This window comes from Hibiscus syriacus, unplaced genomic scaffold (genome assembly GCF_006381635.1).
Source record: "Hibiscus syriacus cultivar Baekdansim isolate YM2019G1 unplaced genomic scaffold, ASM638163v2 tig00110044_pilon, whole genome shotgun sequence".
Taxonomy (NCBI): domain Eukaryota; kingdom Viridiplantae; phylum Streptophyta; class Magnoliopsida; order Malvales; family Malvaceae; genus Hibiscus; species Hibiscus syriacus.
This window is the reverse complement of record NW_024062574.1, coordinates 2,321,772-2,338,294: the sequence shown is the minus strand read 5'-3', so window position 1 is coordinate 2,338,294 and position 16,523 is coordinate 2,321,772. Positions and strand designations below refer to the sequence as shown.

Here is a 16,523-nt window from a genome sequence, read left to right as displayed (position 1 = left end):
AGATCTTAGAATCTAACTTTGAAGGAAAAAAATAAAACCCTAATAACTAAGGTGGACGGTGACATTGTATTTAATGTAGTATCGTCTTCTCAACTACTACTACTCCTACTCCGTAGCCTACAGCTAGCTAATCCATAATGCTTGCCAGAGCTGCTCCAACACTTTCAGAAATCCCCACAGCCGATCGTATTGCTTGTCGTAATTCATAATAAACACATTAATTACAAAGAGCATAAATGTATGGATATTTTATTTATTCTAAACTTGGCTATATATACAAAAGTACTTTATCAATATCTCTATAAAATTAATCTTTATAATAAGGGACGGGCGTATGATTTATGTTAGGGACGAAATTGAACTGTTAAAATTTCATGGGATGAACTTAAACTTATAAGATTCCGGGAGACGAAAATAGATTTTCAATAAAAAATACATCGAAAAATCTAAAATATATGATAATTTTAAATTTTCACGGGACGACCGCCTCCACCCACCCCTCGGTCCATCTATGTTTGTAATATAAACCCTTACAAACACTACAAAAGGATTTACAAAAATTATCTTTGCAAGGTAAATTTTTTTTTATTAATTTGAGATAAGTATAGGGAGTATTTATCCAAATAAAACTTTTAACTTTTCGACTTTGGACGTTTATACCCGTGCCCCTAGCATCTATGGTAAACTTTAAATGTTATAAATACTACAAAATAATTACATATATACCAAACAATTCTCTCATAATTTCAGTGACACATCCAAAAATATTTCCTAAGTTGGACACACATATATTAATAACATAAATATTTCATTTGGAGTCTGCACAAATAAAATTTTAAGGTAAACTCTATTTACTAATGAACAACTATCCCTAAAAAAAACTCAGATTTCAAGATAAGTATGTGCCCACCCTTAAAATACCATTGCATAATTATAAAGATTAAACCATATTTTATATTTATATGATCAAGTATTTTATCACCAAAGAAACATACTTTTATAAGTGTTTCTTTATTTTTTTAAAATAATTATTAAATAAAATTCAATCATTAAAATTATAATAAAATTGAATTTACTTAATAATTAAATTTTTGAATCAGTACTTAATAGAAATATATTTAATTTATAAATGAAATAAGATACAAAAAATAGATATGTTGTTTAGATATCTTGAGTTGGTCGTAAATTTCCTCCATTGTTCAATGGTATTCGCCCACGAGCATGATATGGGTCCCGATGAACATGTAAATGTACGAAGGTGATGATGCCTAGTATTAATTAAGGAAAGACTTGAACGATTTTCTTTCCTCTTGCAGCTTTTAATGTTTGGTATATGAGAAAGTAGAAGTAAACTCACCCCATGTGGTATGTCTTTAATTCTCATTGAATTTCAACATATAACGCGTTTTCTCAACCGATATAACACGACTTAGGTTGGTGTTTGTGGCTTAAATTATATTTGGTTCGCTAATAAGGTTGGTTCAAGTGATAAACAGTTTGATATTGTTTAATTAAAATTTCAGGTTCGAGTCTTTGTGTATATAGAAAATCTCTGTTGGGAGATTCATCCACCAAAACTAGGTGTACGACTCGGGTCAGTCCTGATTAATCATGATCAAACCTTGAAACTGGAGGGCAACAAATATATATATATATGGTTCGATTCGAAAAATTTATGGTGTAATTTGTTTGGTAGTCATTTTAACTTGTTCTTTTATTTAAGCCTTTTAACTTAACATTTCGCTTTGGGACAAAAAAGTTTTTCTATGAATAAAATCGTTAGTTAAGATACGATTAATGCTCTTATTATGTTTTTTTGATGCAGAATGGGGACTTTTATGATTCTTTATTTTTGATTTTTTATACTAGTTGATTAGGGGTGCTGGTTTATTTGTTTGTTTGTAAAGTTGTATAGGTGGTTGCTTTTGGATAAATATTTTTTCATTTATCCAAAAAAAACTCTGAAAATAGAGTTTTTTTTTTACTTAAAATAAAACGTTAAGGGTCAAAATGCTTTAAAAAAATAAGGATCAAAGTGATAATTACATCATACATTAGGAGTTTTTGCCCTAAAATAAAACATTGGAGGCCAAAATGCTAAAAAAATAGAGACCATAATGATCATTTTGATAAACATCAGGACTAATATTAACATTATGTGTTTTTTAAAAGCTTAATAATATATGGTCAAACTAGGTCAAAACTCATCTGGTTCAGTTCAAATGTACTCTTACGAATATTTTTTGAATTAATTACTATATGCTTTATTGACCAACTAATCCAAATTAATTACTCATCTAGGGTTGAAAGTTTTTAACAAACTATGCAGTGATTTTGTTTCTAAGTTTATTTGGGTTGTTTGTTGTGCAGGGTTCAAGTGCAGGGGTTATGGTCCTATGTGTTTTCCTTCCTTTTTGCATGATAGAATGAACTCTTTTCCTCCACGTAGGTCTAGAGAGATTTTTAACGAGACATTCTAATTGTGTCTATAATATGAATAAAAATTCTATTGTTGAGAGAAAAAAATATAGTTATTGGTTACTCCTTACTAATATTTTGATACTATTATTTTGAGTATTTATTCTTTGAAGTAAAAAGTTTGGAAAATGAGTTACGAAAAATTAGACCGTAAGTCATTTTTCAGAAAATACAAAGATAATTTAGTCTTTTCACTCGTTTTAAAAGTTTAGAGATCAAAATGAAACCCATACAAAGTACAAGGACCTGTACAGTACTTTCACCTTGTCGACATTCATTTTCGTCCGAGACTATATATTATTATTATTATATTACAACTATTATTTCATATTATTATTATTATTATTATTATTACAAATATTACAAAATTGAAGCCCGTTTTCAATTTCAACCCAAGTCATGCCTAAAACCGATTCAGGCCCAAAAATAGAACCCACCAGGCCCAAGACCCGTTTAGGTGTTTTTTGCTAGGGTTTCTACACAATTCCAGCCGCCATCATCTACAACCGTTAGATCTGGAGAGATCCAACGACCCAGATGCATCCAGCAGAAACCCTAGGGTAATTTCGGCCGCCGCCTCCAAATGGTCCACTCCGACGTTGCCACGCCGCCGCCGCCTCCAACAGAAGGATCTAGAAGAAACGATGATAGTCGCACACTTCATCAGCTATATGGTGAGTCACCATTGTAGATCCGGTGACTCACCGAACGAACAGTATTTTGAGGGCTATAAAAAGCCTTGATTTCCCTACAAAAAAAGGAACACAACGGGAAAAAGGAGAAGAACGGGAAGAGAGCAAGCAACACCAACGAGCAGCAAACAAACCAAAAGGAGAAGAAAGGAGAGGAGATCTTACCTTCATCAAAGCCTAAACGTCGTCGAAAAAGTTGTTTTACCAAAGGTAAAATCTTAGATATAGGTCGTTTTGAAGTTTTTTAGGAAAAAAGGAGGGTGGTTTCGGGTTTAGGGTGAGCAGATCTACTATTTGAGCTATTTTTATTTTTTTCGACCACCATGAATAGTGACCGGCGGTGAATAATAACCAGAATAGTGACGAGAATAGTGACGTGAAATAGTGCCTGACGATGGCCCGGCAGTGGTCGGACGATGGCCGGATTTCTTCCGGGGAGGGTTTTAGAGAGAAGGAAGAGAGAGTTCTCTCTTTAGAGAGAGAACAAAAATGAAAAAAATGAAGAGATGAAGGCCATTTTTTGCCATTTAAGGGTATTTATGCCCTCACCAAAACTACGTAACCGACTCTCGAACTCAAAATTTGGTAACGCAAACTACAAGTTTGTCGTTTTTATTAAAATTAATATTTTATTTAAATGATAAATTTATTTTTGGGTGCCCAATCACACATTAATCAAAGATTGGTAGCGACTCTGCGAATCACGTTTTTATCACAAATTTATCACACTAAAATCATTTTCGAAGCGGGACCACCCTTTTCCCCATCGGGTAAAAGACCGTTTCGACACACCTTTAACGTCAAGACTGCTGGGAGTCCCAGCCCATTACAACAAGCCTTTTAGAAACGCAGGACTTTATGTTACCTATCCAAGCCCATTCCGAGTTTTTTTTTTGTCGATTGAGCTCACGAAACGCTAAAGTACACTTGACTGTACCTAAACACTTCTCTCCCGCCAAAAACATGAAAACTACGAGAAAATAATCTCTCAAGATTCACTCCCCAAAACAAAGTAACAAAAATCCGTTCTCCGCCGTCGTTGAGTCTATCTAGCTTCTGTAGAACCTCTCCGCTCTAATGGAACTTTGCTAATAGAAATCGATGATGATCGAAAAGGAGATGGTGAAGAAGAAGAAGATCCGTTTCTCGCATTTATCGAGTACGCCAGGTCGGTCATATCTCCTGAAGAAGATGAGGATCCTAGTGGAAATAAAGACGGTTACACTGAAGCTGGATGGGGCTGGATCGCGTCTCGGATCCTCAAAACTTGTATTGCTTACTCGAGTGGTGTTACTGCTGATATTTTGCACGCCGATCTCTCTCAGGTACCACGCTTGCTGCACGGTTTTTATGATTTGCTTCGTTATGACGAACTATGGTCTAGATTGATCGATTGGAGTTTGTAGTATATATTCTCTTTTGTTTAATTTGATATTTCGGCTTAAATTTAGTGATCTATATTTAGCCACTTTTAGTCATTTTAGTTGATTATCACATTAAAGAGACGGAATCGGAGAGAAAGAATCGGAATCTTAGAATTTCACTGTTTATTTTTTATTAAAATGTCTAGATTAACCGACTGGAGTTCATAGACTCAGTTCTCTTTTGTTTACTTTGATATTTCCGGTTAATTTTATCTATCTATTTTGAGCTGCTTTTGGTTATTTTAGTTTATTATCACATTAAAGAAAAAAAAATAAACGGCATTCTTGGAAGTTCGACTTTGCAACCTTGGATTATTTTTCCTACTGTATTACAGCTATATCGATTGAAATTAAGTTTGGCTTATTTGAATTTTCTATAATTCCGTTCTTTTATTAAGTCTTCAACCTGAATGATTGTTTACAAGGCTTGGGGTGAGCAACAGAGGGCGAGCGGACCAAAGAAAAGACCAGAGATCATAAATCAGATGAAAAGAAAACATAGGAGAGCAAAGCTTCCTAACACAGTTACAATTGACTCGATGTACGAGAAGAATTTCTTTTCTTTAAGTAGTGTTTTGGAAGCTGTGATTGTGGATGCTTATGTTCTTCCAGGTTGGTATAAAATCCGAGCTTCATGTTGATAATCCCGATGAGTATTTATGCCTTTGCGCTATTGTTTCCGCTGCTAATTGATATCCTTCTGTTTTAGGTACAAACATTTACATGCTTACTTTGGGGGATTATTGGAGTTCCAATACCATTGATCTTTATCTTCACCGAAGGTATGTGTATCAAACTACTCTCTGGATATTTTTTCTTACCTAAGTACGTTTGTCACTCGGACTATTTTGATTGAAGTATCCTTTGACAACCCTATCCATTGCATATCTGGATTTGTATAAGGATATGTCTGTTCAAGGACCCTCAAAGTACTGGAAAAATTAGAAAAATTGAACGTATCTGTTCACTTGGTTGTATTTTGCATATACCTGCATTCAAAAGTTAAATTGAGTCAGAGTAACATAGCCAAATATAACTGTTTTCCACTGCAAATTGGAAGTGATAAGCTGCTTCAGGATGGTGGAAAGGATATAGCTGTTTACTTTGTATGCCGCCAATAAGTTTGTGATGATAACTCTTTGTAGATACTATGAGTTGGTTGATACTCCCAATGGGATTTTGAAGAAAGGAAGAGAGGTTTTCCTTACAGGTTGCTATCTTCGAACTGCCAAGGAAGGATTTGGTACCACACGGTTATTTGCCTACAGAATATCTTGTGATATTATTGGATGAGGTAACTTGCAATATATGATCAATGATTTTAAATGAAAATATAAGGTCAAAGCATGCCTGATATCGGGGACATTCCCTTGCTTTCAACATTTTTTTCCTCCACTTGCAGGAATGTAACCAGTTCTCTCCTTTTTTTTTGCTTTGCAGGATCTGGATGATGATGCAATCCTGATAGGAGCACAGTTTTGCTCTGATTCTTTCTCTTCCATATCTCATGATGGAGTCAAGAATGGTGTTCCGTATTCTTTGTATGCTAGGTAGGATATATGATTTCTATCCTTGTTTTGTTTTGTACTAACCATATCCCAAGTTTAGTGTTGCAATAGTTTTGATTTGATTCTGTGATTTTTTTCTCCAAAGCAATCTGTAGAAATTGAAGTATGATTGCATCATGCTCATTGTACTAATATTTCATGACTGTATTTTAAATTATAACTATTGTTTCTGTAGGATGTCCATTCATTTGTCTTCTTCTTGATAGGACTGAATCTATTGGATCACTGGAAACTCGGGAACAATGTGGTGGTTTACAGAGGAAGCAAATTACTCTTGTTGATAATGATGGTGTAAAACTAAGATTTCTCTTGTGGAATGAGCAGGTACTCCTAGCCAATCTTTTCAGGTAATTCATGCGCTGGGAACTACATTTGTGTTTTTTCTCTCTTTTTTATTTTCGGCATTGAAGCATGCTTGCCCTGGATAGACCATATATTGCATTTTCTGCAGATAATGGCATTGAAACAAGCGATGAGTTTTGTCTAGAATATGGAACTGCAACACAATTATGCTTGGTGCCTTTTATTCAACACGAGGAACAAGTGAGCTATAATCATCATTTGCTGTATAGAGTTAACTTATGTCTCTACCTCAGGTATGTCTATCATCCACTCAAAACCGAATTCAAGGATCAAAGCTGTATGCTGCAGTTGATCCTACACAAGGTCCCAGACTTTCTCAAATGGTCTTGCCCTGTGATTCCCAAGGGTCAATTGACTACAGTAATTATCCTCTTCAGGTGAGTTCATTTATAATCCTATTTCTATCTACTTCCGTTTCAGAAATCTCAAATAGTGGCCTTTTTTCCTACTCAAATGTTTTTTTTCTGTAGTTGCTCACATCATGATGAATGTATTTATGTACTGATTTTACTGTTAATTACACTAATATTATTCTCTCTAAAATTTTCTAATATTTCAGTTATCTGTTGCCAATCTCCATGATAAGATGACCGGCATCAGCCTTTATGGTGTGGTTGCTGACGTATTTCGAGAAAGGAATACTGCTGGAGTTGTTTTTTATTAAAATTTGAGGATGTGACTGGATCGATGAGCACAAAGCTGCATTTTTCTCGATCTTGGTACAATTAACTTTATGCATTATAGCACCATTATGTTCCCCGCTCTTCAATTTTTTTGCTTGATAACCATAAGACATTTCTCAGGTCACTGGGAGGAGTAAGCGTGGTCACACAGTATATATTTCGGGCTTGGCATGTTCTAAGACAAAAAAATCGGTAAGCATAGATTTGCATTTATCATATATCTTAAATAGCATCTATTCAGTGAAATACTAGCTTGAAGTTTTTACATTTATGGTTTCTCATTTACCTGATCTAAGGTTCATAGTGAACTTGCCACTTAAGGTTTTAATGGAATTTTGTGAATATCTGCTATCATGACTGCTTTATTTGCTTGACAGCTTTGAACTATCGTGGTTTGAGATGGAAGCTGGAGCTTCTTTTATCAACCTCAGTTGCTTAGCAGCATTATTGAACTCATCTTGTCTTCACAGGCTATCACGCCTTTCTGATCTCTCCGGCAGGAGCAACTCAATGCATGTAAGGATCAAATACCATTTTAACTTTCAAATGCTCCTAAGAATGCTCTATCTGTAGTTTTATGCAGACATGAGTACGAAGGTACGACCCTTAAAAATCATCCAAAAGAATCAAATTTTTTTAAAAATGTTGAACATTCCCCATCTTTGATACTCAAACCGAGTTCAAGTTCTATAGCCAATTGATCTCTTTAACATTTTTTCTTTCTATTTTGACTAAATGAGAATGATCCATTTCAATCCTGAGCTGTAACAATTTTTTCCTGTCTCGAACATATTGCAGGTTTGTCGGGTTTGGCTTGACCAAGTTGATCATGTTACAACAAGATTCTCACATGCTGCTTGTGGGCATTTTGTCAAAATAGATGCCAAGCGTTGTAGTTGAATGCGGTTTCTGTCACTGTAATTGTGATGGTGAAGTTGTCTTGCGGGCTTTCTACCTGAAACTCACCCTTGCCGATGAGAACACAAAAACTCTTGCATGGTGTACCGGTCAAACTGCTACAGAGTTACTGCAAATATCACCTGACGAATTCTACGAGCTGTCCGAGGTAAGTGCTTCTAGTTTTGGGGATAAAATCATGATTAACATCAAACTGCGGAATTTTTTTAAAAGTTCATTTAATTAGAGTGGGCATTTGATCGAGTTCAGTAAAAAAAAAATTTGAGTTATTCAAGTTGACGAGTCCTATTTTATAACTCAAACTTAATTTGAAATATTTTCGAGTTAAGTCGAGTCGAATTTTCGAGTTTATGTTTTAATTTAATTTTAAATATTTATAATATTATGATATTATTTGATTTCAGTTTAAATGATTTTTTATAATCATATATGATACATATATATTTCTTCATATTTTTTAATATGTAATATACATATATCATACAAGGTCGAAAGGTTTGACTCAAATTTGAAAATCAATATACTAATTATTAAATATTTCTCGAGTTATTTGAGTTACTATTCGAGTTATTTGAGTTGTATTGTATAACTTGATTGAACTTGGAATTTTTTTAATCGAATCGAATTTATGAAATTATAATTCAAAGTCGATTTGAAAAAAAAAAATTATTCTGATCAAGTTTTGCTCATCTTTACATTTAATGGCGTAAAGGAATAGGTAGAGCTGTGCATAAGTAGATTATAACCGATCAACTGCATATTCATATTCAAGACAAGGATTTTACATTCTAGTTCCCGAATTGCTTCTTATGATTTGAAAAATTGTAATTTGGTGGATCCTATAAATCCCCAGGAGGAGCAAGTTATGTATCCTTCTTCACTGAAAAATGAGAGATTCATTGTTGCATTAGTGAATTGCAAGCGGCAAGCCGCAGTGTGCGACAGTCAAACCCCGGAGGCTGATGCAGCAGTTTCATGGGAGATCACTAGGGCACTCAAGTACGATTAGGGCTATTCAATCAGAGGCTTTGATCAACACGGTCAGTGACATAAATATATCTATAAGCATATATTACATACAAGTGTATAATTTCATGGTAACTTAAATATGTGGATGATATCTAGGAAGGCTTGTTCTCATGATTAGTATCGCTAATCTAGTAAAATATTGTACTGTATTTGTAAGTGTTGAAATATAATCTTCAAAGATTCTTTAAAATATATATATATAAAACCCTTAAAAAATTTATTTATTTGTGTCAAACTTTTATATATATGATAATATTACTTTTTTTAAAAAATAGAAATTTTGATATACTTGAATCTGAATAATTAAGGGCTTGAAATAATTAGACGAAAATTACAAATGTTAAGATTTAGATTTTAAATTTTTCGAATGTTAAGTTTTAATAAATTATATTAGTTAACTATATTAATTACGAAAAATTTTACAACGTTCGACCAGCATCGTTGAGTATCAATGAGCACCAACGAGCATCATTAATTTAATTTATAAAAATTTAATTCCTAAATCACTCGACTTGTAATTATAAATTAGTTAAAAATTTAAAGATAAATTATTTAAAATAAGATATTAATTACATTATTTTTTATAATCATTTTTAACAATTTTTAATTAGTTTTTAAAGATAAAATATAATTTTTTTATTGTTAAAAAACATGAAAAATAATTTAATTATATTTTATTTTAAATAATTTAATTTTTAATTAATTTATAATTATACATTGATTACTTTATAATTTTAATTTTTATAAACTGTATTAATGGTGATAGCATGGCTTAAAACATATGAAAAGTTCTTCACTTTCTGGATTCGGGATAACAATGTATATCGAAATCCGGCTAAATTTTTTGAATGCTACAGTCTAAAAAAATTGCATCCATGACAAACGCATGAATTTGCATGCGTTACCCAATTTTTGTTTTTAATTTATGGACATTACAAGTTGCTTGAATCATATCCTATTATCTTATTCAAGTTGTTAAAAATATGTTCTGCTATGCTGATAAAGTTGTTTGAATCATGTCATGCTACTAAGTTGCTCGAATCATACCCTGCTATCAAGTTGCTTAAATCATGTCATGTTACTCTGACACTACAAGTTTTTCTTCTTGCTACTCTGATAAAGTTGCTCGAATCATGACCTGCTATCAAATTTCTAGAACCATACCCTATTACCCTAATCAAATTGCTCAAACCATGCCTTTCTACCAAGTTGTTCGAACCATGTCCTGCTACCCTGGCACTACAAGTTGTTGAGATGTTAGGGTAACAGGGCATGGTTCAAACAACTTGGTAATAGGGCATGGTTCAAGCAATTTGGTAACAGGACATGGTTCGAACAACTTGATCAGGGTAACAAGGTAGGATAACAGGGCATGGTTCAAGCAACTTGGTAACAAGGTATGGTTCGAACAACTTGATCAAGGTAACAGGACATGGTTTGAGAAAATTAATAGCAGGCATGATTCGAGCAACTTTATTAAAGTAGCAGCAAGAGCAACTTGTAGTGTCAGAATAGCAGGGCATGGTTCGAACAACTTGATAGCAGGGTATGATTCGAGCAACTTTATTAAGATAGCAGGGCATGGTTCGAATAATTTAACTAGAGTAACAGGTATGATTCAAACAACTTGTAGTGACCATAAATAGATAAAAAAAAGTTTTAGGTGCCGCATGAAAATCCATGTGTTTGCCATGGATGGAAACACCCGATGTCACATGATAGTCTATATATCTTACATGGTACTATATCATTCGCCTTATTATAGTCAATGATTTTCGTTCGACATTATTCAAGTAATATTTTTTTTACACTACATTATTCAAAAAAAATTTAACCATCGAAACTCGCACCACGATTGCCTTATAAAGAAATGATACTCACCACTCCAAGATGGCTACCAATGCTCAGGGTGGTGATTCGATATACTCAAGCAAATCTTACTATAGCTCGTTGGAATTTTGTGGTGGACGCGTGTTGGCTTAAATTTGACCACGTAGCGATTTCACATTGGATGAGAGATAATAGCCTGTGTTATTTTTGTCCTCAATCTATCTTAAATGTTTCAATTTCATCCTTATCACCCGGCCAATTTATAAATCTTGTAATAATTTTACCGTAAAGTATACAAATGGTCCTTCAACTATTTTATTAAGTGCCTCAATTGTTAAAATTTATAAAATAGTCATCCAATTATAGAATGTTGTTTTATTAAGTCACTCAACTATTAAAAGTTACAAAATGATCATTCGATTATTCATTATATTCGAAATTCGTCCTTTTTTGTTAAAAAAATAACGGTTGTCTAAACTGGACATTAATATGATGACTAAGATATGATAGTCGTTTAAGATTTTGGGATCAAATTTTATCATATTATAATCATTACATTAATATTCAACTCAAAATACCGTCAAATTTTAACATAAAAACGAATTTTAAACTTAATGAATAGTTATGAGCATTTTATAAATTTTAATAATTTAATAAATTAATATCATACTGCTTGTGTACTTAACTGATTTTAACAATACATTTGATTGAAGTAAACGTCTAATCGTAAAAAATGATGAAATTGGCCAACATCAGCTGATGATAAAAGTAGAATTTTCTCTAATTATACATAGAAAAGTGGAAATGGAAACAAACAGAGAGAACAAAATCCATGTCAATTGATGCAGGCTGCATGGCAATATGTCTCTTTCATGTCTTAAATCAAGTGTTTTAATCTCTGATTATTTCATGTCTTTTTGTCAGTCTCAAATTGCTTGATATCTGAGATTTTCAGTCTTGTTTTGCTTGGCTGATTTGATTAAATTCCTCACCGATGATATCAGTTTTGATTGTGGCATCTGAGAATTTAATTTCTGATTTCATTTGGTAAAAAATCTGGGCATGGATATGATTTGTTTATGAGTTTAATCAAATTGGAATTTATATTGTTCAAATTCATCATATTATTGATCTTACCATGTCGAGTGATGTTTTGTCTTTTGGTGACAATATTGACAAGCTTAGTGTTTGTGATAATGTCTGTGAGAGTTTTAATAGAGGTTTCTATGGAGCAGCCATGATGGATTCTATAGGGATGATTCACTGCAACAACAGTTGCAGTACCCGCTTGGATTGTTAAACAACCACGGTGGTGGATTCGAACGATTGCATACAGAGAAGAGAGTCGAGGAAGTCGGTGAGGTTGCCGGAAATGGGGTCGACGAGAGATTGTCGACCGAAGATGTCATGAGGGTTGCAGGAGAGTTGTTTATCCAGTCATCTTGCCAAGGTATGGATGGTCTCTCGGTGCTCAATCGTGGTTTCGATCTTTCGTGTTCGGGACTTACCGATAAGGAGAGGAGGGATGCTGAGCTTGCTTTGCTCCTTCTAGCTGCTGCGGAGAGAGTTGGGCATCGACAATATGAGCGTGCAAGCAGATTGCTGAACCAATGTCAGTTCATGTCGTCCAAGACGGGGAATCAGGTTCAACGGGTAATCTATTATTTCTCCGAAGCACTTCGAGAGAAGATCGAAAGAGAGACGGGAAGTGTTTCGTTGAAGTCGGTGTTTAACTTTGATGAGTGGATGATGAGGCCTAATCCTAGTATATTAGCATTTCATTGAGCATTACCTTTTCCACAGATTATACAATTTGCTGGGATTCAAGCCATTGTGGAAAATGTTGCAAAGGCAAAGAGGATCCACATAATTGATATTTCAATCAAAAGTGGGGTACAATGGACAGTTCTAATGCAAGCTCTCGCGTCTAAGTAACCGCTGTCGCAACGCAGGGGAAACGGTTAATCGAGGGCACTGGTAAGCAGTTGTTAAGCTTTGCTCGAAGCTTGGGATTACCTATGGTCTCAGATATGTTGGATCTCAAAGAAGATCTCTTTGAACTTATGCTAAAGAAACAGTTACCGTCTATGCCGTGAAGATTCTCAGGAGCATGTTCACGATGCCGAACTGGCTTGAGAATATAATGAGAGTGATTAGACTCATCAACCCTTGTTTGATGGTGGTATCCGAAGTTGAAGCCAACCATAACTCGCCAATCTTCGTGAACTGTTTCATTGAAGCTCTTTTCTTCTACACCGCATACTTTGATTGCCTTGCGAATTGCATGAAATGGAACCATGAAAATAGAGATATATACTTTGGAGAGGGGATTAGGAATATGGTAGCCACTGAAGGCGAGGAAAGGAAGGTTCGGAACGTGAAGTTTGATGTTTGGAGGGCGTTCTTCACTTGGTACGGAATGGAAGAGGCGGAATTAAGCATGTCATCGTTGTACTAAGCATACCTTTCTCTCAAATCTTTTGCTTGCGAGAGTTTTTGTACACTCAACATGAACGGGAAATGCCTACTTGTCAGATGGAAGGGAACACTGATGCATTCGGTTTCGGTATGGAAGTTCCTTTAAAGTCCAAATTTAATGCCTTAAACATTTCCATGCTCTAGGCTAACTGTTACAATAGTGAAAGTCCAGAAGTAGGGGATGATCATAAAGTTCCATATGAATACCGAGATTTCGCCCCTCTGCTTCATATAATCACCCTTACGAGGTAGGGTTCCGTAAGTCCGGGATTTGAATCTTAACATTTACTATCATTTCCTATGCTTGTATGTATGATATCTTTTATAAGACTGCTCTATTTGATTGTAGCAGCATGTATGCCAAAACAAGACAAAAAAGAATCAGTTTTTTCATCCACAGAGCAGATTTTGTCATCCATTTTAGAGCAGATTCTCTCGTATCCGATGCATTTCCCGTACACATATTCGAACATGAATACCATGAATGAGCAAGAAATGAAGCTGGCCCTTCTCTAGTTTGGTTTATTTATGAGTATATATATATATATATTGTACTATTGCCGGCCTATATTGCCTATGCATTAAACGCCTGTAGTTGTTGGATTTATCAGCAGCAAAGGTCATACGCAAAAAGTTAGGGTCCCTATTTAATTTGACATAATTTGATCCTCTTATTTTTATAATGATATGGGATTTCCACGCCAGCATTTGAACTGGAGAATCAAATTAGCCCCTGCAACAGACCAAAAGTTTCAGAGAAAAAAATTAGGAGTTGCCATCATAACTAGCTGTATGCCCTCTCTTGTTTATAACTTTCAGATTAGATTTTATAATCATCTTTTGAGGATCTTACAGAGATAAAATGGATGTTAAGAGGGCCGATGAGCTAATCATGGCTGGTTCTACCGGTGAATCATCGGCTGCTAGCTTATCGAACTCGCACGATCGAGCTTCAACAAGGTATCTTCCATGGAATCTTTAGATAATCTCTCCAAGCTCAACAAGTTCTTCAATGGCAGTTGCTTTAATCTTACGGGCAACGATATCAAAGACATCGAGCTCGTGATCCTTTTATTAGCTTCGGCTAACGAGATCAGTAATCAACGGTTGGATCGTGCAAGTAAGTTCCTCAACCTATGTGATTTCTTGTCTTCCAATGTTGGGACAACAATCCAGAGAGTTGTCCATTATTTCAGCAAAGCTCTTCGAGACAAAATCGAAAGAGAAGATCGGGTAACCTTGTCGAAAACCGGTGATAATAAACTGTCACACCCTGATGAAACAATGGTGAGTTTGAGCCCTGCATTCATTACATGTTCATTGAAGCTTCCATTCATTCAAGTCACACAGTTTGCCGGTCCAAGCCATCATAGAAAATGTTGCTTCTTCGAAAAAGGTTCATTTCATCGACATGGCTATAAGAAGTGGAGCTCGATGCATATCCCTAATGCAAGCTCTCGCAACTCGGGATGAGCCCCGAATCGAGCTTCTCAAAACAACCGCCATCTGGACAACATTGCAGACCAAGATCGAAGAGACGTAACAAGCTGTCATGTTTCGCACAAGCTTTGAACATACCATTCCGTTTCAACACAGTCATGGTGACCAACCTCGAACACAGACGTGAACTTGTTCAAGTTAAATGACTACGAATCCATTGTTATCGGCTCCCGTCTCCTGCTGAGAAACACATTAACACAGCCCTGTAGCTTCGAATCTATGATGAGAGTGCTCATGAACTTGAATCCATGCATTGTGGTGATCACCGAGTTCCGAACAGATCACACGTCTGACATCTTCCTGGACCATTTCTCGCAAGCGTTAGCGTTCTACACCATGCTTTTCGATTGCCTCGAGGATTTTATGGATAAAACCGACGAAAACCACAAGGTTTTGGAAGGCTCATACTTGAGCTAATAGATTAAAAACATTGTTGCAGCTGGAAATGATGATAGGATCTCCATGGACATGAAAATCGAAGACTGGAGAAGGATATTCACGAGCTTCGGGATGATCGAAACCGAGCTGAGTTCACCGGCATTGTAACAAGCAGATTGGGAATTCTTGTAGCTGTATTATGAAGGGGAAGTCCCTAGTTGTTAACTAGAAAGAGACTCCAATTGTATCTTTGTCTACTTGGAAATTATGTGAACAAAGAAAACCAAGTAGGACTTGCCATGTAAAACGCAAAAATTTCCAGTAATTCCCAAATAGAACCTTTCTTTCTGGTCAAATTGCAATTCTAGTCCTTCTACTATGCTAAAAATTTAGGATTTAATCCTTATATTCTAATTTACATAATCTAATTATTATGTTATTAATTAATCTAAATTATTAAAAATAAATAAAGATGAAGTAGAGTTGGATTGAATTCGAGTTTAGGATAAAAGATATTCAACTTAACCTTAAATGATAATATAATATCTCTTAAATATCTAGGTATATTGTAATAATACTCCTCTATAAATATACTTTTTTCAATTAGGTCTCCATTTTATTTAATAAAAATAAAAAATTACATATATATATATATATATTGAGTCGGATAGAATAAGATCTGAGTTTTTTATCCCAAAAATCAACTTAAATTTTAGGTTAAATAGTATCTCTTTAAACCCCAAATATAATCGAACAAAAACATAATATTCAAATCGACTCTAAATACTCAAAAAATCCTAGTTATATTTAAGGTAAAATACATAAATGGTAAGCTGACTGTGGGATATTGTTATATAGTACTCTAATTATTAAAAGTTACAAAATGATCTTTTAAATATACAGAGTTGTTTTGTTGAGTCCTTTGACTTTTAAAAGCTACAAAATGACCACTTGACTATTCATTATATTCTAAATAAAAATTTGACGGATACGTTAACTTGTTAACTGAGATATGATAAAATTTTATCTCATAATCTCAAACAGCTATCATATCATATTTAGTATGTTAACATCTAACACAGATAATCGTTAAATTTTTAACATAAAAAATAAATTTAAAATATAATAAATAATTAAATTATCATTTTATAACTTTTTAATACCAAAATTACTTAACAAAAC

The 16,523-nt window shown here is 34.4% G+C and overlaps 1 protein-coding gene and 2 pseudogenes across 1 annotated transcript; all 3 read left to right on the top strand.

Annotated features, from left to right (window-relative positions):
* Positions 1-3,061: 3,061 nt before the first annotated feature.
* LOC120213672 lies at positions 3,062-9,167 on the top strand (annotated as a pseudogene).
* A 2,812-nt stretch (positions 9,168-11,979) lies between these two features.
* LOC120213671 lies at positions 11,980-13,575 on the top strand (annotated as a pseudogene).
* A 750-nt stretch (positions 13,576-14,325) lies between these two features.
* LOC120213670 (DELLA protein RGL1-like) lies at positions 14,326-15,006 on the top strand. The gene is made up of 3 exons (XM_039211740.1): positions 14,326-14,423; positions 14,483-14,750; positions 14,806-15,006. Exons 1-3 carry the CDS (start codon positions 14,326-14,328, stop codon positions 15,004-15,006), a joined length of 567 nt encoding a protein of 188 aa, XP_039067671.1.
* The last annotated feature ends 1,517 nt before the right edge of the window (positions 15,007-16,523 follow it).